Source organism: Podarcis tiliguerta (genome assembly GCF_965153285.1).
Source record: "Podarcis tiliguerta genome assembly, chromosome: 11".
NCBI lineage: Eukaryota > Metazoa > Chordata > Lepidosauria > Squamata > Lacertidae > Podarcis > Podarcis tiliguerta.
The window spans coordinates 53,316,813-53,344,247 of record NC_139544.1 but is presented as its reverse complement, the minus strand read 5'-3'; the positions used below and the strand labels follow the sequence as shown (position 1 = coordinate 53,344,247).

The 27,435-nt window shown below is 40.7% G+C and overlaps 1 protein-coding gene across 9 annotated transcripts in view; it reads right to left on the bottom strand.

The window, feature by feature from the left end:
• DYM (dymeclin) overlaps nucleotides 1–27,435 on the bottom strand; it is a 165,312-nt gene that overhangs the window by 129,704 nt on the left and 8,173 nt on the right. For all 9 annotated transcript variants that reach the window (XM_083402821.1, XM_083402823.1, XM_083402817.1 and 6 more), the window contains exons 2-6: nucleotides 22,684–22,750; nucleotides 21,639–21,829; nucleotides 6,355–6,407; nucleotides 4,941–5,034; nucleotides 2,482–2,615 (exon numbers count right to left, since the gene is read on the bottom strand). In XM_083402821.1, coding sequence (XP_083258947.1) covers nucleotides 2,482–2,615; nucleotides 4,941–5,034; nucleotides 6,355–6,407; nucleotides 21,639–21,778 — 421 coding nt within the window. In that variant the 5' untranslated portion in view covers nucleotides 21,779–21,829; nucleotides 22,684–22,750. The remainder of the gene's footprint in view (nucleotides 1–2,481; nucleotides 2,616–4,940; nucleotides 5,035–6,354; nucleotides 6,408–21,638; nucleotides 21,830–22,683; nucleotides 22,751–27,435) is intronic.

Here is a 27,435-nt window from a genome sequence, read left to right as displayed (position 1 = left end):
TTGTAAACGTTTTTCCCTATTCAAAAATACCATGCAGCCCATAGCCCAGGGATGGGGAACTTGTAGCCCGCCAGATGTTTCCTGGACTTGAACTTTCATCATCCATGACCATGGTCCATGATGGCTGGGGCTGATGGGACTAGGAAGACCACAGGTCCCCTACCCCAATCTACACCCAGACCTCTTACCTCTACTGAGACCAGCTGCATAAGTCATCCCCCAACTTTTACCAAGTAGCAGTCATTCCATCAGGCTACATGAACGTTTTATTTCAGCTGGTAAATTATAAGAACTGTAAAAATCAGTATCTGAGTTGTTTTCCTGCCCTCTTCTTTTCTCATCCCTTTCCCCTTATGTGTCAATTATTTTTGACTGTAAGTCTGAGGGCAGGGACTATCTTAGCTTAGATTTTTTAGCTTCAGAACAGGTTAAAAATACTTAAAAATAATATTAAATATTGATGACACTGCACTTCATCAAGCAAAGGAAGTTAGAAGAGAGACCTCATCTGGCATCCTGCATCATTCTCTAATACTGTTTTCTCCCCTTAATTTTTTTCTCCCCTTAATGTGTAAGGAATGTTGGGCTCTACTAGAAACATGCAGTTTGAGGGAGAAGACAATTCTGAGAAATGTGGCTCTTAGAACCTTCCCCCCTAGAAAAGTGTTCCATATGACAGAGCTGTCAGTGGCAGAATTCAGCTTTGTGCATATCTGGTCCCACAAAGCTAATCTGGCTGCTACTCGGGCAACAGTTCCAGAGATTTTGAATTTTACACAGTTGGGGAGAGACCAGGAAGTTGTACGTGGATTGTAAGAACCTGCCTTCTGTTGCCATTTTTTCTCGTAACTTCTCTATAATGCCTAGAGCTACATTACGTAGTCGTAGAGCTTTTGTAATATCACAGATTATGCCACCAGAAGCGTTTACAGTGTTTTCCCCTGCTCTTAAGCCAAAAATGGGCTTCCAGAGTGGCCCTGTCTTATTAAGCCTGTATTAAGACAAGGCTTTTCCCACAGGCATAGAATCTTAAAGGTAAGACAAGAAAAATGTTCTCAGATCTGCTCATATCTCTCACACACATACATGTGTCATCTTACACTAGTGTGCACAGAACTATTAATTTAAGGATCCTTCCTGAACATGACTGCCCACCACAAATGTTATTGCAAGGAACAGGATTACCTTGGAAAGAACAAGCACTGCTTAGAGACAAGGAATGAAAAGAGGAAGCAAAGGGGGTGAAAGGCATAGTTATGAAAAGAAAAACCCTGATTGATAGGGTTGGAGCAAACTTGGAAAAGAGTGACATGCAGCAGCCTGGCCAGCATCAAACCCATAAGACTGAACAAGTCAGGGACCAAGGTGTTCACAATTCTAGGAAAGGGACATCCTAACAAACGTGGGCTCTGACATAGAGGGGAACCTTGTTAAGGACAGGGCTGGGTAGAAGGAATATGACAAAAGAGAGTGAGAGAATTGACATTAGCCATAGCAATTACGTTTTCCCATCACTAATTTGTCACAGAGTAATGAAAGGAGCCTCAGCCAAGCAGATCATGCTTTAAGAGGTCTTACTATGCCTGCTGCAGAAATTGGGCTTGTATTTCTCAGGAAATGCAAACAAGGGTCCTCACCTAGGTTACTCTGTTTTACTCACAAGAAACAGCTAACGACCAAATTAGAGGTGTACCTGCATTAGATACAACACTGGTTCCAGGGGACAAATTAAGTGTACCCATATATGATTCATTACACATATCAGTTATTCCCCTCTTCAGCGGCCACCCTGGGGAGGATCTTTGGTGGTAACAACTGTGGCTTACCCTAATAAAACGATACCGGGCTTCAGCTTAACTTATTCTTGGTTTGCACTATCACCATGCCTTTCGTTCAGAGCAAAGACATACCAAGCACATACTCATAGGGCAAGACCTTGAGCATGTGCAGAGTTCCAGATCAACTGCGGCTCTTTGTAGCAAAAAAGGGACTGGGAGAAAGCATGAAAAAAGCACACAGTACTTGACATTGTTTCTTAATTGCAAAGGTTCTTGTAATGACCAGGTGGAATGGGAAAAGCTCAAGGAGAGGAGAAGGCTGATGGAGCTGATCTCCCAACTAGCAAGATGGAGAGGCCCTTGCAGCCCCATCTTCCCGTCTGCTATATTATGATGTAATGTTTATAGCTTTGCCTAAGTTAGAAGTAGGTATTTCATGCAGCCAGGTTTCTACCATGTAATTAAAGCTTTCACAGCGCTCTGCAGCTATTTCAGTCCAAGTTGTCACTCTCTTCCATCCCCTTCCTGTAAACTTTACTACTCTATATTCTAGAAAAACACAGATGGCTATCTTCTGCAAAGTCTATAGATCCATCTTATCTTCCCATCTACTGTGTTGTGACATATTTTATGACAGATTTTAACAGAGGTCTTCAGCATATGCGAGACGCCATTTGTTCCCTTAAAATTGTTAAACATTTACCATAAGAGCCTGGTGTTTTTTCCTCGTAGGTGAAATGAACTTGCAACTCCTCTTCTGACATTTGACAGATCAACACTTTGAGCAAGCAGCAAATAATGAACAGTGCATTGTGAGTCTGCCAGATAAAGAGGTGGCTAGAAGAGAAACAGAAAATTCAATGGTACATACCTCAAACACATCAAGAATTCTGGTTATAAGAATTACTTTGCAGCAAGCCAAGGACTGCTCCTGTAGGCTACCTTGTATGAATTAAAACTAAGGTATTGTGTGAGCCAAAAATATGCAATAAAAGGGTAATAGATAGATATTTTTGAACAGGCATGAAGAATAACAGTATTGATACTAAGAATCACTATTGTATATAACATGAGTTTGGTCTCAGGTTTTTCCTGTGCTATTTAGTTTCTAGATATGTCTGTACCTTGAACTTCTTCCCTTCTGCTCAAAATAAAAATCTCTACACCAGTTGCATAATGAAATGTTAGAATGAAGCACTTTTCAGCAATGCAAGAAATTCCATTTTGTTGGAGAAAACGGGGGAAATGGAATTTCACATTTTCTATCCTATCCTAATGTAGTGTATTCAAGAGATAATGCCCAGGATTTAAGACAAATTGAGGTTTAACTGCAAAGCTTCATCAAGCTGGTTTGTAAATACTCCTAAAAATAATCACTTAAGCTGAAAAACAAATGTTTATTTTGCAAACCAGACAGCTGGTGGCACAACATTAGAAGCGATTGCTACATTGTAGATGGAAAAAACACGCACATAAAATAATTGCTAAATCATTATCTTAAACACTAAGCTCCAAGGAATTTTGAGTCACAGACTATAAATGTAAGAAAGAAGCATTGGGAAGCCATTTTTATTGTCTCCCCTTCCCCACCCTCAGCAAAAATTGGGACAGCACTACTCTGTGTAAGGGGTACACAGAGTGTAAGGATTAATACAACCTTATGCAAGCAAATATTTATTGTGCAACAAGCAGCAAAGTCTGTTAAGACACCGCTGCTTTCCATCATTATTATACCTTATCCCCTCAATTATAAGACATGAAAGCAGTTTAACTGGAAATAAGTTATCAGATTAAAGACATCTAGTGCACAGGATACCTTGCTGACTATATCTGCAACCCCAAAATATCTCCCTGAGTGTAACCTCCGCTTCTATTGATGTTACAGACACATAGTACTCGTAGGAAGAAGTTTGTATAAAGTTGAGGTGGATATCGTTCAAACAACGTACATTCTACAATCCACCATTATGTCGGCAACCATGTTGTGTTGCTCAACTTGCCAGCAGACTGAGCCAGACAGCGGCCAATAAAAACAGAAGGCAGCGCCATGGGCTAGTTACACAATGCAAAACGACTGTCTGACCTTTTTAGCTACTGATGTCAGGATGCATTGCAAACTAGTTAGCGTGACCTGCTGAAGGGAGACCAAAAAACAGAGGGCACCACTCCTGCTGCTTCTGCACTGCCAGGAACTAAGTCTGGCTCAGCATTACATCCAAAACTGGGCTCATTGCTTGTTTCTCTCCAAGCAGACTACGACTTCGTTCTTGCTTACCACTCATGGTTTGTCTGGCAAGAAACAAACCACAAGTCTGGGTTCAGAGACAACTAAACTAGAACGTGGTTGGTTTTCCAGCAGGAGTAGGGGAAGAGCAAAGGGCCCACCATTTCAGCACTGTACCTGTTCACATTTAAACCAGAGTTTAGTTTAACTATGGTTTAAAGTGACATGCAAGTGAGAAACGGTCATAAATCAAGATACAGTACTTTGGTGAAATTTCATAATAAACCCACTATAAACATGAGACAGGGATCCCTAAGGTAATGGGAAATCTGAACAGCTCCCAGATTATTTCTAGCACAGACTGAAATGTAGATTGCGTATTCCTTGATTACCCTATCAAGGTCTGCTCTATCTGTGCAGAAAAATAGTCTGTGTGCTATTCAGATCTCCCATTTTTCGAATTCTTCAAAACTGGTATAGATGTGTAATATCTATATAAAAAAATCTACTTTTAGCTAACTATTCACAATGGGGGAAGTCCCTTATTTGTCAGAAGACTTTTTTCTTTCTGAAAAATCTACCTAATAGGAAGATTCAATGATTCTGCACACTCATGGATAAAAAGGGAATAACTTCTACCAATCTATCTTCCTTCATTTTACAATTGTGTAGGTCTGAATGGGACTTGCTTTATTTAGCCAGGACTGCTGTCTACAAGGTCTCAGAACCCACAGCGTACAATATTTATTGACACGAGAGTTTCAGTTTATTAGAAATACTCAGAACCAGACTTGCAGTTAGCTATGCACCCAGGATGGGTAGTATGCCAGTCACATTGCTGATTTCTGAGTACAATAAAATTTAGCAGCTGGCTCCCTAGTGCGTACTCAGGCTGGTGAAGCAAAGGTGAACAAAACCCACAAACAGGCTGCACTTACTTTTGACATTCTGCTGAAATTTTTAACTCTTTGGTTCTAGAAAGGAAGACTTTAATCAGCGCTGTTAGATTTCCTGTTCGAGGATTATTCTCCACTAGGAGGAAGAATTGTACAGGTTACACTTCAGGTTCAAACATTACAGCTGTGATCCTATGTACACTTACTTGACCTAGGAATGAGCCAAACTGAACCCAGTGGCACCTACTTCCTAACGAATGTGCTTAGAATCAAATTGCATAGGGGAAAAATCCAGTATCTGAACTGTAAGCAAACAAGGGGGCCATGCCATGAGTTGGAGATCAGGGCCAATACAGGCCTTTGGGGCAACCTTTTTGGAGAGCCCATGTAACGTGATCATGGCATAACTTCCAGGAGTAGCCTCCCACATATGCCTCCCACAAGTATTCATAAGATTCTATAGAATTCAAATTGTTAAGTGTTTTTCAATGGCTTCGTGGAACTAGATATTAGGGAGCATAAATGGTGCCTATGAAAAGAGATGCTTCAAGATTTGTACTGAGTGGAAGCAGAGCACCACACCACTATATGCAAACGCATGGAGGGTGCTACAGGCCGTTCGTCTAAATCTAGCCCAAATTTAGAAGTTTCCACAGAATCTATATGTGAGACAGCACAGAGGCCACAAAGTCGAACCAGCATTTCTTACTTAATTGTTGTCCCTACCCCAGCTGTAACATTTGTCATCTTTATCATCATCAATATGTTAAATTTATGAACTGCAGGTAAAATTAGGACAGGTTACAACCACTTTAATATCTCCCATAATATCCAGTTCTGCCATGTCCAGCTAGTGGCCATGACGGTTAAACAGAATCCATATTATAAGCCAGTCTAAGAGCTTTTTGAAGCCATGTGGCAGGACAGAAATTTCAAAATTCATAATTAAGATTTCCAGTATGCCTTCCTCTGACTGATCAAGACACTTCTTAAATTCAAAAGATGTTCTAGATAGGATCAAACATCAGAAGTTCAAAAAAGGCAGCTAACACTGATTGCAAATTTTATGTATTCCGCCTCTGCTTTATCTCCCACACATATTCTCCTTTGAAAACAGTGCTTTAAAATCCTTTTCTTTTTTAAAAAAGGGGATGAAAAACAACCTGTTCTACTACATCTTAATAAAGCTGTACCCAAGCCACTTCCTGTGACAGAACACAAAATAAAGCAAAAACCTGTGAAAACTTTATGTTCAAACAGCACATGCGGGCACAATATGTCTTCATATATCCTTGGGAGTGAAGAGAGGTTTTTAAAAACCCATGTACAGAGCACAGATGGGAGATATTAAATGCACCACAGATATAAAGGTTTATATAGAGCAGTGCGATTTACTAGGAACATTGACAGCACGAAGAACATGGAAATAAATGCCATAATCAAAATAGCCTCTTACCTAAAGACTTGCAGACCGAGACAGCAGCTTCTTCCAAAAGCTTTAACTCGGCACTGAAGAAAAAAGAAAAATTGATTAGAGCCAACACGCTGAGCTTGCCAATTCTGGTAATTAATAAGACATAATCATAAATAAAAAAAGGAAAGCAACTAACATCTGTTACTATGAAACATATTGTTCTTATGCGCTGCATTCTTAGACCTCATCCGATCAAAAACACAAGAGTAAGTGAAAATAAAAATATAAACACAATGAAAAAACCATGAATTATAGTACTGTATAGCACAATGCAAACTAAAAACCACCCAATGCCTCTTTGACGCCAGCTAAAGACTCACATGTTTTGAACTGCTTTTTTCTATCTTTTTATTTATTATTATTATTCTGCTGGTGGTTTTTGTTGTAGCTGTAAGGGGCTGGATGTTGTTGCATTAGCATGGTTACTGGTTTTATTGATGATTTTGTTGTACTGTGTTGTATTTCACTGTTGTCTGCTTTGAGAATATTTACTCTTGGCCAAATAAATAAAACCTTGGAAGTGCTACATTATTTACTCAATCACAATAACCCCACAACATACAGTGGTAGCTCAGGTTACATACGCTTCAGGTTACAGACTCCACTAACCCAGACGAGCCTTGCTGGGAAGAGCGTTCCACAAGTGGGGAGCCATTGCAGAAAAGGCCTGCTCCCCTCCAACATTTCTCCGATGAAAATATGGATGTCCTATTCAATGTTGTTGTTGTTGTTGTTGTTGTTGTTGTTGTTTATATCCTGCCCATCTGACTAGGTTGCCCCAGCCACTCTGGATGGCTTCCAACACACATAAAATATAAATAAATATTTTAAAAAACCAGAAATAGTGCTTCAGGTTAGGAACTTTGCTTCAGGATGAGAACAGAAATTGTGCTCCGGCGGCGCGGCGGCAGCAGAAGGCCCCATTAGCTAAAGTGGTGCTTCAGGTTAAGAACAGTTTCAGGTTAAGAACGGACCTCCAGAACGAATCAACTACGTAACCCAAGGTACCACTGTACACTGGAATCCCAGGCCTGCAGAAAGTAGCTAACAATGGGTAGCTTGTTACTTTGGTGAAATGGCAAGTGAGCAAGAATATGTGCATTCTATTGACTTCATGACGTCATGTAAACTTTGTCTTCTTGGGCTACCTAATTGCATCTGAATAACATTAAATGACAGGCCACTAGCTCCTGAGCTTTTGACTCTTAGGGAACATTTGCCATCTTTTCTGTGTATATACAGGACCCAAAGTTTGCTCCTGTTAGATACTGGCCGCACCTGTTGGAGCTCACGGTTACATCACCTGAACTTAGAACAGAACCTTCTCCATGGGCCCATACATTGTAGGGGAGATAAGTACCGTAATCCAAATTCACCTTATGCTTCCAGAATGTCAGAGCATGTTTACAGTTTCACTGACATTTGATAAGCTATAAATCACCATTTACCCAGAATGTTTAAATTGTGAAAAGTTTCGCCTTTATACTGAAGGCGCTATTCTAATTTTAAAGGTACATCTACATGAAAGCTTCCCAGCCCACCCCTTTTTTACTAGTGGAAATGTAAGAGGCTATCCCTCTAAAAATACAGGTGGGGAATTTATGTCCCTTCAGATGTTGCCCGTCATATCTGTGAATTGGTTGTGCTGTCTGGGCTGATGGAAACTGAACTCCAACATCATCTGGAGGGCCACAGGTTCAACATCCCTACTGTAGATGCACAAACAATGTGTAGTGGGGAAATCGCACATCAACATCACTTAGAACTGCCCCCACTGATGCGCCTCCAGTGCTGAATCGTGTCCTCAGTACATATAAGCGGAATACTAGTAAGGATAGCAAGTGAGCACAATTGTGACCATAGGGTTGTCTCCAAGAAAGAAGATTCCACCTAAACATTAGGAAGAACTTCCTGAGAGTAAGAGCTGTTCGACAGTGGAATTTGCTGCCAAGGAGTGTGGTGGAGTCTCCTTCTTTGGAGGTCTTTAAGCAGAGGCTTGACAACCATATGTCAGGAGTGCTCTGATGGTGTTTCCTGCTTGGCAGGGGGTTGGACTCGATGGCCCTTGTGGCCTCTTCCAACTCTATGATTCTATGATTCTATGAAATATGTCCAATGGGCAAATCTATGAACACACAAGTGTTTCAATATCACTCATTGAGTCTGTGACTAAAGTCGAGCTTGATCCCAGGTCATCTTGCAACTATATGCATCTGAATAAAAAATGGTGGTTGCATTATTACTCTCTTTCCCTCTTCCCTCACAGATTTCTGCATTCCAGCATAATCCAGCAGTGACCCTGATCAACGGATTGAACTGATCACAACTACAATCATCAAGTTTACTTAGATGTTGCTTTTCCAAATAATGCCCACAAACAAAGCAGCTCACAAGAACACTGAACAAACAATTACTTTAAAAATGTACAACAAAAGCATAACACATAAATATATCCCAGGTCTATGCCCAGGTTTCATCAGGAGGCTTTGATGTATACTTTCAAAACAGATGCCCCTACTTCCCTGTAGGACCAAGGAGCATCTGGAAGGCATTTAAATACATAAATGCCACCGTATGGGTGACTAGAAGAATGGCTCGTTCTACCAAAGCTTGCCTCTGTGTACCTAGCACTTCTAGAGACATGCAAGCCTGCAAAAGTACAGCCCCTCAAGATCTAGGGCCTGTATATAAATCAAGAACAGCACAAGGCCTGTGCACAGGCTTAAAATCAAAGGCCTGCAGAAATGCTCATAAGAGGAAATATGCTAGTGGAGAATGACCACCTTAGATTTGGGGTTTTTAAAAAAATGAAAATGAGTTCTGCCCTAAAAAGTAAGAATTCAAGTACTTCTGCACACACTGCAAAAGTATATGATGCAGCTTTTAAAGATGTATGCGCACATGGTAGAAACCCCAAACCAATGGAATGGATACATATGTTTACATTCATCACCTGAAAAAAAGTTATTATACTACACTTTTTATACTTATTTAACAATATACAAAAACACACACACAAAAATCAGGCATCGACTGATTTACTCACATCCAGCTGATGTGTGACTGTACACATGTGCATTAGGGCGACCTGAAAGTGGCCGGAAAGGGGGAGTAATGGAGGCACGGTGTAATGGGGCATAGCGGGCTTATGCACACTCCACCGTCATGCAAGCCCCAAGCAAATCAGGGATTGCTTATATTTGCAAGGTAATTTTAATATTTTAATTGATTTTAATCTATTGCAATAAATAAAAATATAATTTACCGTATTTTTTGCTCTATAAGACTCACTTTTTCCCTCCTAAAAAGTAAGGGGAAATGTATGTGCGTCTTATGGAGTGAATGCAGGCTACGCAGCTATCCCAGAAGCCAGAACAGCAAGAGGGATCGCTGCTTTTGCTGCACAGCGATCCCTCTTGCTGTTCTGGCTCCTGAGATTCAGAATATTTTTTTTCTTGTTTTCCTCCTCCAAAAACTAGGTGCGTCTTGTGGTCTGGTGCGTCTTATAGAGTGAAAAATACGGTATGTTCTATTTTCTTATGATGTAATTACTCCAGAAGTGAGAAAGCTCCAAAACAATTACAAATTAACTATATGTTTTTTATAACTACAGTGGTACCTCGGGTTACATACGCTTCAGGTTACATACACTTCAGGTTACAGACTCCGCTAACCCAGAAATAGTACCTTTGCTACAGGATGAGAACAGAAATCGTGCTCCGGGGGCACGGCAGCAGCAGGAGACCCCATTAGCTAAAGCGGTGCTTCAGGTTAAGAACACTTTCAGGTTAAGAACAGACCTCCGGAACGAATTAAGTACTTAACCCAAAGTACCACTGTAATATAGGTTGACCAGAATGTTTCAAATACAAATAACTGTGCAAATTTGGGAAACCTGGACACCACAGAATCACATTGTGTTTTGTTAAACCAGCTTTTTCCGTGAGAATTTTCTGTACGCACCTTTCAGTGGCAATTAATATTTTTGCTACTGTTATTCAGTTTTCAGCTAGTTGTACTTCAAATAACCTAATAGAATATTATGCTCAATGCCCGGTCTATACATTATTTACTTCCCACAACTTATCGTTTACAGACTGCAGGCAAGACATAAGGATGGCAGGTAGAAGAGAGCTACTCACTATATTGAGAGGGATGTTTAATTTATTTTTAAATTACAATCAAAGTCTTGTGCCTCAAAAAGGTGAGTTTGTATACATTTGATCACTTTGCATAATTTATATTGCTTTTGCCAGTCTTAGTAAAAAGCAAACAGTCATGCAGGGTATTGAAGCTCTGTTCATGGACACCAGAGATGCTGCTCAGCCCTCACCTGGCTTCTAAGGTTCTACCAGGCATTTCCCTGCACACTTTTAATCTCGCCTTCAAACCTAGAAATTTGCTTTTGAAATTGAAAGCCAAGAATCTCAGCATGCTGAATTCCATGCTGAAATGCCAAATTTAAAGTGACTGCACTGAGCCATTCAGCCTTACACAATGCTTAGGGAAGGGGTCAGCAAACTTTTTCAGCAGGGGGCCGGTCCACCGTCCCTCAGACCTTGTGGGGGGCCGGACTATATTTTGAAGGGGGAAAAATATGAACAAATTCTATGCCCCACAAATAACCCAGAGATGCATTTTAAATAAAAGGACACATTCTTCTCATGTAAAAACACCAGCCAGGCCCCCCAAATAACCCAGAGATGCATTTTAAATAAAAGGACATATTCTGCTCATGTAAAAACAAGCTGATTCCCGGACTGTCTGCGGGCCGGATTTAGAAGGTGATTAGGCCGGATCTGGCCCCCGGGCCTTAGTTTGCCTACCCATGGCTTAAGGGGAGTGGACATGAGGGGGAAGCCAGTGCTGAGATGCTCTGGAAATTCCTTTCTTCCCAAAATTAAGAGTAGGCTGTTCGCCACCCACTTTGTGTAATTGAAATCTGGAGAAGGTCAAACTGCGCTTACCACAGAAATCCACTTGAGAGCTATCCTGAAGCTCAAGTATTTGCTCATGCAATAATGTCTTTGCACATTCCCAGTGTTGCTATTAAAAATGGGATAGTTATATATCCTCCCCACATGTTGTCAAAGGGATTTCTCACTTTTAGAAGTAGTAGAGGTGCATGCTGAAGCCCCAATCTCTCCAGGGGATTATTATGTAAAGCAAAGTCATTTCAGGGAATTCTGGATTTCCCACTCATCTTCAAGTCAAATTAAGAATTACGGGGATAAGATTCAATAAACTGGCTTATTGTTAAACTGCAAAAACCTCAAAGCGATTTAGAAGAATGTAAAACAGTAAGATTGAGAAAAATGCACAAACATACTTTAAAGCATGCAAAAGTTAAAACACTGGAACAAATTTAAATTAAATTTGAACCCACATGCCTAATTTTGCACATAACACTAAGCCAGATCATGGTTTAGCTATGGATACTGCAGCAGTAACAAGATCAGGGAAGGAGTGAACAAGCCATTATTTTCACTTTGTACACTAGATCGTTCATGCTTAGCTATGGTTTAGCTTAGTGTTATGTGCAAACAAGAGCCTAGCAGCCACCCACAAGAAACAATTACATGTTACATTAATATGGGGGACAGGAGAGCAAAAAGTATCCTTCTGACCAACCAATTATTTCCTTCAAATCCCCCCTAGCCATTTTTATTTGTCATTTTCCTTCCATCTGAGATTCAACTGCAGAATGAACCCAGGTGAGGTAGGAACATCTACTGGGAAATGTCACCAGGCACAACATCACCCATTGCTCCCACCTGATGATTCTCTCCTGTTAAATCACACCTATAGCCACAAATGGCATTTATACTAGGCAACACACCAGTGTTTTAGTGAATGCCCATTTCCCTATAATTTTAATAAAATAAGTAAAACGGTATTTTTTATGCAGCATTACATCCTGAAACTCTTAATATATGTAATGATTTCTACAGATTTATACACGCCCAACCCCAGGGATATTCAAGACCCCTACCCTCAAAGATTCAACGCTTAAACTTAAAACCAAAAACCCAACAAATATTGTTTCTAGCTCTTTTGCTTGCTGAGATACAAGGGAAAACAGGCAGACAGTACTCTATACAACTTGTTGGGAAGACAACCTCTTTCCACCATCCAGAGTTCTGGCCAATGAGCACAATTATAATGGGGTGACTGACAAGCATTTGACACCTTAAAAATGTTATTAATAGTAAAACATTTAATGTGTTTTAAAAGTGTAACAAAATAACTGAAATATCAGGTTCTTTGCATTTTGTTTTGTCTTTTTCACACTGAAGGGGTTCTCTCCCTCTCTCTCACAAACACACACGTCACATTAGACAAAAATTGTTGGCTCTAAATCTGGTATTATATCCAAAGTTATTCCATGTAATTGCTTAGAAAGGTTTCCCTAACTTGCCATCCTCCGAGCTGAACAAAGACCCCTGGGGGTTCAATGTGCTGTTTTTCCTGCTTGCCCCCAATTTGTTAGCCACCTGGCAGGACACAAAGCACACCTTGTGGGGTGCATTTGGTGGGTCACAACTTTATGCACCCTTATTGTATGTCAATCGAGTTAGGAGTGTGCCTTTAGCCTTGGAAATGCCTCCTGAGGATCATGACAAATATTGTCACCACTAACAGTTTCAGCAGCGCCCTATCATACAAGCACAAGAGTCAACCTACAACATAGACCAGATAGACGCAAGCAGAGCAGGGCCAGTGGAGGCAGGTTATTAATACAAAGCTAAGAAGTCTAAAGCATCCTACTGATTACATGCAAGAAGTGTTAAAGCTTCATCTCCTAGGTGGTCCCTTTTCTCAGTCCAAGGAACAGACAGCTATAATTAAAAACAAATGGTAAGAAGAAGAAAAAGGAAGAATGAATGCTTCACAATCTACACCCATTACAATTCTCTCAATCAGAAAAATCAGGACTTCCCAAATTTCCCCCACATTTTAAAGCAGTCCAGCTGGCTGCTTGTCATGAAGATATATCACTTCCTGACACAGAATGTTTTTAGGCTACAGATCTGCTAACAAGCTTCTGTGAGAAGCTTTTAAATTTTTATTTTTTCCCTTTTAAAAACAAAGTGTTGCCTTCAAGTGGCATGATGGGCTTATGGTTGCTCAAAACCATATAGCTATGCAAAGTGCTCTTCGCCTTTCAATAACCTCTAGTTTTGAAGACCTTGGTCTGAGTGCTCTGTTTTGCAGCCGTAACAGCAGCCTACCTTGTTTTAAAGAGAAATTGACTCATGAGAACTGTACAGTACGCCCACATGGGTAATGTAACAGTGCTGGGAACTAAACGCTGTAGAACAGAAGATGGCAACTTTCTGGTCATGAGCCAAGTGCATCCTGCTGCTGGCAGAAGATATACTTCCACTAGATTAGATGATTACCACAATGCCGTTCGGTTTTACTGTTTTGTTTTCATTGGCATAGAGGTAGCACAATTTAGAAACTAAACTAAAAAAAAAAAAACCTACGCATTTTTAAAATGTTTTTGCAGAAACAATGTATTTATGCAATTAATATATTTACCAAGTAAATTAGGAAAAAGATGAGAAACAAATAAAAAGAACTTCTTTTATAAATGTATAACATTCAAAAATATGGTTCCACCTTATCTATACTGTATATATTTCTAGAAAGGTAAGTCTGAACAAACTCCATCTTGAAGTTTCTCAATCGTTAGAATGACAAGAGGTATTGCCAACTGCAGCACTTGTAATATAGTTATCAGTACTATTCTATTACTAGAAATAAGAGAAGTGGTGGTTTTCAGGTGTAGCCTGGTAATCTGAATAGGTTTTGTGCAGATGTACGACTGTCAATTTCTTAACCATGCTTAATAAATAAGAGGGCTGCAGGTTTGTGTGTTCCCTTATATCACACAATGTCATTCACCCCTTACATTTAGGATTGTATCTGCACTAATGTTAGCTATGATTAACAGTAGCCAGACTCCTCTTAGCAGGATTTTGGCAAGTCTGCTTTAAATCCTGGTTAAAGGTCCAAAATTCCCTGACAGTTGCCTGGCTCTACATACCTGTTTCCCCTGCCCTCCAAAGCAGCACATGTTGGGGTGTGATGGCTGCAACCTATAGCCATTTTGTCTTCATAATGACAAGACTTTACTCTTTTCCGAATCTTACAAATGCAACTGCATTCCAGATTCTTCTCCATCCATCAGTGGCATTTTCAATTTTTTCGCAATTTCCCAGGTTGAGTAACTGAAAAATTCATCCTACTAACCATTATTTATTTCACTCAAGTACTCATTAACAAAAAGGTATTTCACTAATTTAACTAAGATGATGTCCCAGTGAATAATTTTAACATTCTCCCTTTACTGAAATCTATATAGCTAAGACCTCCAAGGGGGTGTCAACACACAAGTCGTTCAGGAAGCTATGACAACCCTTCCATGGAAATGCAGAGGCAACTGTCATATCAACAGTAAGAGTTACATTCTGGCAGGGGGGAGAAATAAGCACAAATGGTGGAAAAATTCCCTAAATAATTTTTCTGTTAAGGCGACAGAAGATGAACTATTCTACCTACCTGTACAGAAAATGCACACGCATGTCATCAGCCAAGATTCATGAAGTGGCACAAGAGCAGGAACACTAACACTACCTATTTATTACATTTGCTTTGCACCACAATCCCTACGGAAGCCCTGCTCAAGTAAAAAATGAATAAATGAACACCAAGATGGAAACACAGTTTTCTAGTATGGATCCTTTCATTAGCCCACAGAGTGGCACTGTTAGACTTCAAACTGCTTTCCGATTCTGAATAACTAACCTGGGGGAGGACCTGCTATTTAACAAGCAGTAAAAGTTCACTTAGGAGACTGATAGCTGTTCAATAATTTGAACTTAAGGATACAGTAGATTCTGTTAAACTAGACTTAAACAACATTGATTTGGGGCTTAAAATGCAATGTGTTAATAAAATGTTAGATTATCTCACACGCATGTACAGTAAGGACAGGCAACTGGAATTTTTAAAACGAAATCCAGCCAAGCAGGCCCTCCTTCTCCAAAGGACCACACACACACACACCAATATACACCTCAGGCACTTTCTCTCAAGATGAAACATGGGTTATGTCTCTTTCAATCACTTTAATCTGCAGGGTGAACACCATGAGGCCTTAAGCACAACCCTCCCCTTAGGCACAAGCTAAGACAAAGACAAGTGGCAGTGGCCAACTGAAATGTCTATTATATTATCACACAAGCGAGCACACAAACAAGAAAACAACTGAAACATCTACAATTGAAACATCTAAAAGCAATTTCAATACAGTTGGCAGAATGGGAAAGTTATCCACTTAAAATGCTTGGTCTTGGTAGGTGCTGAAAAGACAACAGAGAGGATATCTGTTTAAAATTTCACAGGAGGGAATTCCAAAAGCCTGCACCTACAAAGTGCAGTGATCAATTGTGTATATAAGGGGTAAGACTATCTTGCAGATAGTGTTGCTTTGACCATAACCCAGGCTGAAGGCTGCATGTGGTGCCTAGTTTATATATCTGAGTTTCGAACACTCCTTTCAGGTATCCTGGTCCCAAGCTATACACCAAAACCAGCACCTTGAACTGACCCCAAGACGCTGCAGCAGATTTTTGCACTGGCCCCCTCATTGCAGACTGCAGTGGATGTTGTGTCAAATTTGCTATGGAGCAGGGGTAAGCAACCTAAGGCCCGGGGGCGGGATAAGACCCAATCGCCTTCTAAATCCGGCCCACTAACGGTCTGGGAATCAGCATGTTTTTACATGAGCAGAATGTGTCCTTTTATTTAAAATGCATCTTTGGCTTATTTGTGGGGCCTGGCTGGTGTTTTTACATGAGTAGAATGTGTGCTTTTATTTAAAATGCATCTCTGGGTTATTTGTGGGGCATAGAAATTCATTCACTCCCCCCCCCCCCAGCAAAATATAGTCCGGCCCACCACACGGTCTGAGAGACAGTGGACCGGCCCACAGCTGAAAAAGATTGCTGACCCCTGCTATGGAGGGTCTAAAACTCCATGTCCTGGGTAGATGTTAACAGACATCGGACAATTTGAAAAGCTCCACTGGACAGCCACTTGAGGATGCAATAGAGGCAAATAAGTGAGTCTTTTTCACTGCTCTCACCATAACAGAGTAGGCACAGTTATGTTGTCAGATGTGCTTAGTCAGCTTCACAGCACATCTTTCACCTGCACTACAGCAGCCATCCAGCCTGTTTCTTTGGCCTTACTTAGCGGATATACCAAGGGCTTCAACAGGGTCACTTGCTCTACCTACTAGAACCCCCACCCAAGCTTTCATGAATTCATTAAGATTCTATTGGTCTCTGGTGAGGACAATTTTAACCTGTTCACCCAAGCATCTCTTGCTGCTCATACTTTGGACAGGGTTAAGGAGCTCTTTGCCTCATTTTGGGCTGATGTGGAAGCAGCCAATGTTACTGGTTCTTCAAACACGTGCTCAGAAGAAAATAAGGTCCTTGTAAAAATTAGTTACAAACTAAGGATCCACAGTTATATTCCCCCCCCCCAAAAAAAAATAGGTTTCTGAAAAATAGCTTGTGAGGTTGAAAAAATCCTGCCTACCTATCTACCATGGGATGGAAGACAGTTAGCATATCAAAGGAAGACTTGATTTGCCTCAGGGTTGGCTCAGACATGCAAATACATATTTATACTTAGATGATTGGCAAATGAATATGAGAACTGGCTGCACTGAAAAGCATTGTGTTTCACAGAATATTAAAGATATGTTGGTGTTACGTGTAAGATCAAATACCCAGAAGTGAACAAGGCACCAGTATGAAGTCAGGCATCAGTATGAAGTCAGGAACCAACACTCACATAATGGCATAACCAGCAGAAATACCATTAATTAATTCTTCAAGGAACAGCTAGTATTCAGTACTCATCTGCAATGTGCTAACCATTGTTCACCAAAGATGATGGGAGAAAAAGACTTTTTCCATAAATGATGCATATATTCCTACTTTTCTTTAAAAAAAGAATAATACTTATCAACAGTAATCTAAGTTTTAACTGATGGGATTTCAATGCTACTCTTGGGAAAACTTTGCACAATCCATGATAATTATCTCACACAGCTACTTAATTTTAATTGTTTCACAACACTGGCAATAATAAGTGACTACACAGTCAAAGTGATGTTAAATTAAGTCAAGCAACATTTATAAGCTTGACATAGAAAATTCACCCTGCCTTGCAGGTTTAAACCACATTCTCCAGGTTGAAGTGAAGGACTCTGGAGCAAAGGTTTTAACAAGTTTACACCTGCTAGGTATGTCAAAATAAAGCCTGCACCGACAGTGATTCCTATTGCTACAAAGCTAAGGAACCAGAACCATTTCCATCTATACTACAAGACTCAATAGTGAATATTACTAGTATCACTGCTGTTTCTGCACACTTGGGTCTCTCCAAGACAAATGGCAAGGATGCTAGGATCAATGTTCCCTTGAACAAACAATAAGAAATAAACAAGTTACTTATGAAGGAAGTGCTTACCTATGATTAGAGCACAGAATGACTGACTAGTTAGGGATAGGGATGAATGGTTTGCTTTTTTTCACAATGGGAGATGGAGAAGTGAAAAAGACAACAGAAGGAGATGGTTTCCAACTTATTAAAGGAAGGCCAAACTGGACAAAACAGCATTCAGTAGGGAAAGGCAGGGCAACTGGTGAGGATAGGAAGGATTAAGGAAGGAATGGGAAACCTGTGGCCCACCAAATATTGTCGCACTTCAACACTCGTTACTCCGGCCAGCATACCCAATATTCAGGGGCAATGGGAGGTATGTTCCAACAACATCTGCAGGACCACAGATTATCATCAAAGCCACATAAAGGAAATGCATATGAATATTTTTGTTCATTAGTCACATATTTGTACTGATTGTGAACTACACCTAGCTCCCATAGACCAAGGGCAATTAACCATGGATCAGGGAAGAGAGATGTACCCCTCAGCTTGTACAGGACCACTCACACAAAGTATTGCTTTATGGAGGGAAGATTGTGAAAAGCTTTCAAATGATACCTTATATAGACATACCACATTGTACATACCAGTTTCCTCTCCACACATACCCATCTAGATAAGGCCACTAAAATAGTCTTAAAACCACACCTGTTTTAACAATTACACACAATAGCAGAACTGACATGTTAACAATAACAAAAAGGAACACTACAAACAGTGACTTGAGTGGAATCTACACACATGTTAAAAACGTTATGAAAATGCTTTTTGTTAAAATCGTTTTGCTATAGCTCACAGTTGTCATCTAGTGTCACAACTGTATATTGCAATTTACAACACATTCAAAACGTTTTATTCGCAGCTGCATAGCTGAGTCCCTGAACATTCATTTCAGTTTCTCTTCATGCTGCCTGTCTGAACAAGTGCATATACACCCACAGATACAGCTCCATTTTTTTTAGAAAAAATAGGCTACGTATTAGGCCAACCTAGCAGATGGGTGAGGGAACAGCAGGTAAAAATTAGCCATGACCAAACAGAGTGGGAACACAGTCCAAAACGCATTTTGAAAGAGTACAAATAGAAAAATGTGCTCACATGTTTGAAACAGTATGTTATTTTGATAAAAGCAGGTTGAAGGCTCATTGAAATATACATGCTGAAGGGTTTTATTACTTCCTTGCCCATAGAAGTAGCCTTAACCCCCCAAGATACAAATACAGTGGTACCTTGCAAGACGAATGCCTCGCAAGACGGAAAACCCGCTAGACGAAAGGGTTTTCCGTTTTTCGATGTGCTTCGCAGGACGAATTTCCCTATGGGCTTGCTTCGCAAGACGAAAATGTCTTGCGAGTCTTGAGATTTTTTCCCGCTCCCCACCCCCTTTTTCTAAGCCACCAAACCGCTAATAGCCTTTTAGCAGCTAATCCGCTAATCCCTTAAGCCTTTAATAGCCGCTAATGGCCGCTAAACCGCTAATAGCGCTAATCCGCTAAGCCGCTAATAGGGTTGCTTCGCAAGACGAAAAAACCGCTAGACAAAGAGACTCGCGGAACGAATTAATTTCGTCTTGCGAGGCACCACTGTACAGGCGGTGACCATTTCATGCGGGGGTTCCATTCCTGGCTCCCATGTCCCATTTTGTCTTCTCCCAAAAGGACCCGCGCATCGGCGATCACATGTCAATTGGGCACACCGAAAATGGTTGCTGCCTGTACCAGACCATGAAAGTATAGGTGCTAGAGAGGAGAGGGGCAAGCGCCCCAACAAGCAAGTAGCTGAATGAAGGAAAGGCACTTAGCACACACAAATGGTAACTGAATCAAACTGGGAATTAAAATAAGGCTGCAATCCTGAACATATTTGCTTGAAAGTTAACTCCATGTCTCTACACATCATTTTCCCTATATGGGCTCACACTGGTACAGTTAGTGGGGGGAATAAACTATTGTGTTTGGTCATGTAGACAGCACACACGTGCACATGTTAAGAAGGGGCAAGTGGCAGCAATGAACACAGATCTGCATGGGGCCTTTTCCTTATACAGTGGTACCTCGGGTTACATACGCTTCAGGTTACAGACTCCGCTAACCCAGAAATATTACCTCGGGTTAAGAACTTTGCTTCAGGATGAGAACAGAAATTGTGCTCCGGTGGCGCAGCGGCAGCAGGAGGCCCCATTAGCTAAAGTGGTGCTTCAGGTTAAGAACAGTTTCAGGTTAAGAACGGACCTCTGGAACGAATTAAGTACTTAACCCAAGGTACCACTGTACCTGCACAGAAGAAACATTATATGCCAAGCAGCCATAAGAGTTGGCGAACAGAGCAGTGGTGTTTGTTCAGTAAAATACATGATTAATTGTGGTATTTATCAGAACTGATGGGGGGAAGGAGTTTGTTAAGCAAATCACACATTACTATAGTTAAATGAATAAGAGTTCACCCTTATTTCACTAGTAAAGAGATGCAGAAGAGCAGAATGTATTAATGCAGACATCAAAATAAAATCTGGCTGGTTCAACCATGATTTACTGCTAGGTGAGTTAGGCTTGTGCAGACACTGATACACTGATAATCATCTGTCAGGGTATTTTGTGGCAAACTATAGCTTGCCTGCAAACCAGTCTGAACCGGCTTGCAGGCAAACAAATGTTTATGCAAACCATGGTTTGTCAATTAAGAAGTCACAGAAAACTATGGTCATATCTGTTAAAGGAAAATCAGTGTGTGTGAAAGAAAGAGAAGAGTGCGCATGGATATCTATTTCACTGCATGTGTGTGCTGGGAAGCTGCACCCAAACACAGCTTCTTCATGTAAGAACAAATAGTAAAACAAGACAGGTGAGAGATCATCACACACTTGATAATGTCTATGTGATTTGCATTCATTTTCTGCCTGGAAATTCTATTTATGTAAAAAACATTTTACATCTGAAGTGTCCATTAAGCTACAGTATTTGCATGCTCTCTCAATTGCTTTCCTCTCATGCAGCAGCACCATCTAGTGCTAAGCACAACATAGTGCATTTTTAATCAATTCTCAGACGCAAATGAATAATGGTTTTGATTAAAAAGCACCACTTGGGAACCCAAAATCATGACACTCAAGTAACTCTCAGTTGAAAATGAACTTGGAATACACAAATAATACAGTAATATGGCTGAATTCATAGAAAGACTTCAACAATTAAATAAATACACTTTAAGCTCTTTAGATCCTCTATATTTACACCAATAGCTATTGTAAAGAACAGGAATATGCTTTTTCATCTGAGCGTCTAAGAAGACATCCACAAATTAGTGAATGAGTTCATGACAAGCATGTAAACTTACCTCAACTCCTTTTGTGACACCTGGAAGTACCTTAATCCACAAATAACAGAAAGAAGAATGGCTATTACTGTCACTAGGGAGGGCTGCTAAATCACTGAAAGGCGGCACTTGTGTCTCCCCTCCTTCCACTATTCTATCACTCCCTTCACCCAATCCCTTTTTTCACCTGCTGAAAGGCAAAATCAGAGTCCTGCTTGCTACAGCAGATAAGGAATGAGGGTGAGCAAAAAGCACAGTGGCTGCATACTGTATCTGGGCTGAAGAGCTTTTTAAATAAAGAGGCACCATCTGCAGGCAGAGGGCTAGAAACACTAGCTGCAAAATACAAGCAAATGAAAGTCACAACCACCCAAGAGCTTCAGACTACTTAAAATCTTTTACACATTTACTAAACACCTTACCTGTTTGTTGGGGTATTAAAGCTAAAAGAGAGCAGTTGATTCCAGAATGGGTCATTCTCAGAGATTCTCTCTCGTCCTGACAATTTTTTTAAGTATTCGTTTTCCGGAAGCTCATTGACGCTGCTGCTACTTGCTCCCATTTTATTATTATTTGGTCTGCACTTTAAGATTTCATGTCACTGAAGGAAAACCTACGAAGAGATTGGGAGGGAGTTAAAATGCACTAATAGCACACTTCTTTTTTTGCAAAGAATACACAAAATAATATGAGAGAGAAATAAAATACTAATTTCATGCCACCCCACCCACAAAACTGGAGAATTAAACCAGACCAAAAGTTACTGATTTTAATAAAGTGAAATGAATGATCAGAAAATGCAAGTGTTTAGGAATTGTAATAATATGATATTGTATGGAGATAGTGCTACAGAAAATAAATAGTTTTGCTGAATCTTTTTAATGATGTCCAAACCAAAAAACTGAACCCATATAGGAAACCTTTTATAGAAGGCCTTCTCCATTTCAAAAGAGGTTTGCAATGCAAGGACTGCTACCAAGAAGCACAATCCTAAAGCCCACTTGAACATGCTGAACTTTGAATCCTTGTCTTCAGCTGCAAGCGTACACAATCCTATTACTTGAAAGTAAGTCCTACTGAACTTAGTGGGACACATTTCTAAGAAGACATGCATAGGACTTCACTCTTATTGAATGAAACAAAGATGCAAGAGGACCACATTATGTTCAGAGATGGAATATGCCAAATGTACTTAGCATTATGTTGACAGAAATCAATATGCTGCCTTTTCACCATCAGTGTTGCAGTAGTTTTGCACAAGGAACAGGCAGCTCAGATTCTTGGCTGTCAATTATGATTACTTTAATCGAAAAGGGGACAACAAAAACTTTTCCAGTTTAACTTTTCTGCTGTCAAATAGCTCTTACCTTCAGAAAGTCCTTCCTGACATGTACACAGAAACCCTCTGCTCAAAAAGGTAGCATTTGAATATCATTAAAGTTTCTGTGTGCCAAAAGACCTACTTACCTTTAGAATTTCTGATTGTCTTGCTGAGCAAATCTCATGTTCCCTTTAGAATAGGGCGCAACAGCCACTACAAAATGAAAGATATAGAAAATACAAAGTTATTCAAGCAGCAGTGACAAGATTTCCTACTTTGCTCACTCATATGGCATATTTACACACAGAGAACCGGTCCTCATGGAACACACCTCATCCAGTAAGTTACTAGGAAGTTAATTAGTAACCCTTTCTTACTCACTAATGCATCCTGTTTCATGGCAATTTAATAACTAATGCAAACATCACCATCAAGCCACTGTTATGCAGGTGTCAAAGAACTTCTCTCAGTGGTAGGAAGGCACACTAGAAGATCTGAAAGTTATTAATGGCAATAGTTAATTCCCTCCCCCATATTCCCCTCTACTTACTTATATTTCACTACTTATATTTCACTGTCTAAAGTTGCAGTCCCTTACGCTGTTCCCATTGGTGCCAGAATATCCCCAGATAATTGTGCCGCTGCTGCGTTTTTGTTCTGTTTTTTAATCCTGGCAAGGCTTGCTTCAAAATAAAGTACAGTGGTACCTCGCAAGTCGAACGGAATCCGTTCCAGAAGTCCGTTCGGCTTCCAAAGAACGTTCACACTCACATCCGAGTTTGCAGCATTCGGGAGCCAAAACGGTCGACTCACAAGGCGTTCAGGATCCAAGGTACGACTGTACTTGCCAGCAGCTGCCCACCATCTTTATTTTCCCAGAATGTGAACCCAGAAGGTCAAATTGTTACATTTATTATATAAAGCCCTTAACAGCTTGGACTTACACTTTGGTACTCCTTGGCTACTAACACCATGCAAGCACCTTCACTCTACTCTTTTTAGCACATCCTTAAAATATTTTTGTTCTAACAAACCCATCCAGACATATAGAAGTTATGTGTGCTTTATTTCTTTTCAGCAATTCTTGATTTTAATCGCCTTTCAAAAAACCCGAAAATTTGTTTTTAACTGTGAGCCAGAGGGCCATCGAGTCTTTGTTAAACTGCTTAGCTAGGGGGCAGGAAGTCTCTGCAGGCAATTTCAGCTGGAGCCATGTATTGCCAGCTCAAAACGTCTGTCTCACGATCTGGACACCACACAAGTTTTTGACAATTTACCAATATATTGTCCAGCTCTAGAAATAGGTAATCAAGCCTTTATTCCCTCCCAGTCTACCTGTGAACTCAATGTGTGAGGAGGTCTAAGCTCAGTGCTCCAGCCACATGGCTTTTACAAGCCTCTCTCACATTCCTATAGCAATAGTTTAGGAACTTTCACCACTCTGGAACTAAGCTACGTTTTACTGCCTGTGTAACTTTTGTGACTGATATATGGAAAGACACGTGAATCTGACTACTGGCTTGCCAACAGTACATGTGAAAAGAATCTAGCTCAACAAGCTTAACATGAGTCCATAGAGTGGTGCAGCAGCAAAAAAAAAAAAAAGCTAACGCTATTCTAGGCTGCATCAAAGTGTTCAGGTCAATGAAGTCATAGTACCACTCTAGTCTGCCTTGGCCACACCACACCTAGAATACTGTTTCCAGTTCTATACACCACAATTTAAAAAGGATATTGACAAACTGGAACATGTGCAGAGGAGGGCAGCCAAGATGATCTAGGGTTTGGAAACTAAGCCTTATAAGGAATGGTTGAAGGAGCTGGGTATGTTTAGCCTAGAAAATAAATATCTTCAAATATCTAAAGGACTGTCCCATGGAAGAGGAAGCAAGCAAGCTTGTTTTCTCCTGCTCGGGAAGCTTCAAGTTACAAGAAAGGAGATTCCATCAGGAATAACTTTCAGAAGGCAAGAGCTATTTGACAGTGGAACGGACTTCTTCAGACAGTGGTGGACTCTCCTTCCTTGGAGGTTTTTTCCGCAAAGACTGGATGGCCATTCCTGCATTGCAGGGGTTGGACTAGATGATCCTCAGGGTTTGTAAGTAAATCTATCAAACATGTGGTCTTTTCCTTTGCTGGGGTGGGGGAAGAGGGAAAGTCTGGAAGGAACTTTTAAAGGGAGAAATTGTGAAACTCACTTAGAAGGTTTTACAGCCTATATTTCTACACTTTAGGTAAAGGTAAAGGTGCCCCTGCCCGTACGGGCCAGTCTTGACAGACTCTAGGGTTGTGCGCTCATCTCACTCTATAGGCCGGGAGCCAGCGCTGTCTGCAGACACTTCTGGGTCACGTGGCCAGCGTGACAAGCTGCATCTGGCGAGCCAGCACAGCAAACGGAACGCCGTTTACCTTCCCGCTAGTATGCGGTCCCTATTTATCTACTTGCACCCGGGGGTGCTTTCGAACTGCTAGGTTGGCAGGCGCTGGGACCGAACGACAGGAGGGCACCCCGCCACGGGGATTCAAACCGCCGACCATGCGACTGGCAAGTCCTAGGTGCTGAGGTTTTACCCACAGCGCCACCCGTGTCCCATTCTACACTTTAACTTGCTGCTTATTTTTGTGATTTTAAATCTCTGCTGGAGTTCTCGCAACAAATAGTTCTTGCCTGTAACTTGGATCTTGGCATCCAGGAATTTTCTTCTTTTTATATTTTTTCTTGAAACAACACTTCAAGAATTGTTCAGTCTATACAAACATTACATCCAAAAACTGCTATACTGGCTGCTGAGTAACTACGATTGATGGCATTTGGAGTTTAAATGCTTGGCAGAAGTTGAACTTAACACAGATTTCCTATTGGAGCAGCACCCTTTCTGGATGCCACACCACTGAGACTCTAGAGTTTGGAAAATAAGAAAACTACATTTATTACAGAAAATATATGTTTGATAGAACTAGGATCTTTCCTATCTAGCATATGCAAAAAGCCATGCTTGCTGTTTCATTTCAAGTATGTCTGTTCTGCAGAGAAGCATGGAGGAAGAAGGGAGGGAGGGAAGGAGGTCAGCTCAGCAACCCTAAGAGAATCAGACTAACACTGAAGGAAGTTCTATGGTTCAACGAGTCAGCACCAGGATAGTGTAGGAAACTTGGAGGCCCCTCTCTATCTACCCTTCTCATGCAGGTACAGCAGCCTACAGAATAAGTGGAGTTGCAACGGCCATTTCCAACACTAACTGCAACTCTAACCTAATGTTTTGCAACACATTATTCCGCAACCAAACGATTGCCTAAAGTCTGCCACAAATGCTTACAGTTATAATACAAGTCATCTGCAAAGACAATGTTGCTTGGGTATGGTGGCTGCCCATCCACTCCTACATTACAAACTATATTTACAGTAATTTCAATCCCCTATCAATTCATTTAAGTTCACCCTGCCATATGCATCACTACCTATTTTAAATTACCATGAACCAGTACCACATTTTTGCAAGTTTGCAAAGTGTAGCAGTTGTCACAGAATACTATGGCATGATGTTAGAATACATTTTATCTGAAATTTTAATCCAGGGTGGTGCCTTTGCTGTTGATTTTGTTTGTTTGTTTGTTCAATGAAAATACCTAGTTTCTATGTAAGGTCTACTTGGATATTCTGAGATTTCATTATTTTGATGCTGCACTAGAATAGCAAAAATGTCCATGCCAGATGCCTTCATTTTATGCTTCTCCATTGACTGAACAACTATCCTGTTTTCCTATATCTTAGCAATTCACCTACATATACATCTTTAAATTCAGGTTTCTGCACTGCTTTATGAGCTACCCTAAAAGTTAATCATTATGACACAGCAGGGAAAAGTCATGAGTAGAAAGGAATCATTGTCATGTAAAACTCTTAACAATATCACTTTGACTTTCAGTTATACAAGTTAGAAAGCTGCCCATCCTATTTGCTTTCTGCTCACTGTCAGGGCATAAGCTAGGAAGACAAGTTACAACAAATGGTAAACTTCCAAATCCATAGTCAAAAATCATTAAAGTCAAACTTGAGCAAATCCACCATGACATGCCCTGTGGCTGCTACTACTTTTCCAGAATACCTATTAAATATTTTGGCACATGCACACAGGCATACAATATCCCAGTTATCTGGATCCTTTTGCTTTTGACATGTTTATGACTTGACAGCAAAATACTGATCATCAGGATGAGACAGATACACAAGGAGGGAGGGTTTCTACATTGCAAGGTCTTCTGGGAAGAGGGGCACATGTACCTGTGGTATACCCATCACACAGGATCAGGCCATCCATTTTCAGGATGCAGGCAGCTTTCACCTTCCTATGAAGTTGCCTTGCATGCTCCATTTAAGTTTGTTCTATCTATTCTGACTGGTAGAGTCTCTCCTAAGACTCGTGCACAGGTCATTCCTGGTCCTGCTGAAATACTTTCCACTGGAGATGGGACTGAAGCAAGGGACCTCTGCATACAAAGCCCATGCTCCAGCACTGAATTACGGACCCTCATGCAACAGTGCCCCCACTCCCAAATGTAGTACTTTGCCTGCCTCTTCCCCATGGTGGGGAATGGGAGAAAACTAAGGGGTGCCCTCAAGACACACCACTGGAGTTATGGGGCTAAATTGGCTCCAGGTCACTAACAATAAAGCCTACTCTTTAACACATAACTCAATGCTAGGTTCTGCTTCTTGCCCTTACAGGACAATCCTATATATGACTGTTCAACAGAAAGTCCCACTGAGTTCAATGAGACTTAGAACTAATCTATATAGTACTGGTGAGTTACAGTGGAACCTCTACTTATGGACGTAATCAGTTCCGGAGGTCCATCCGTAAGTCAATTCGGGTTGCTGGTAGAAGAGCCGTTGTGCG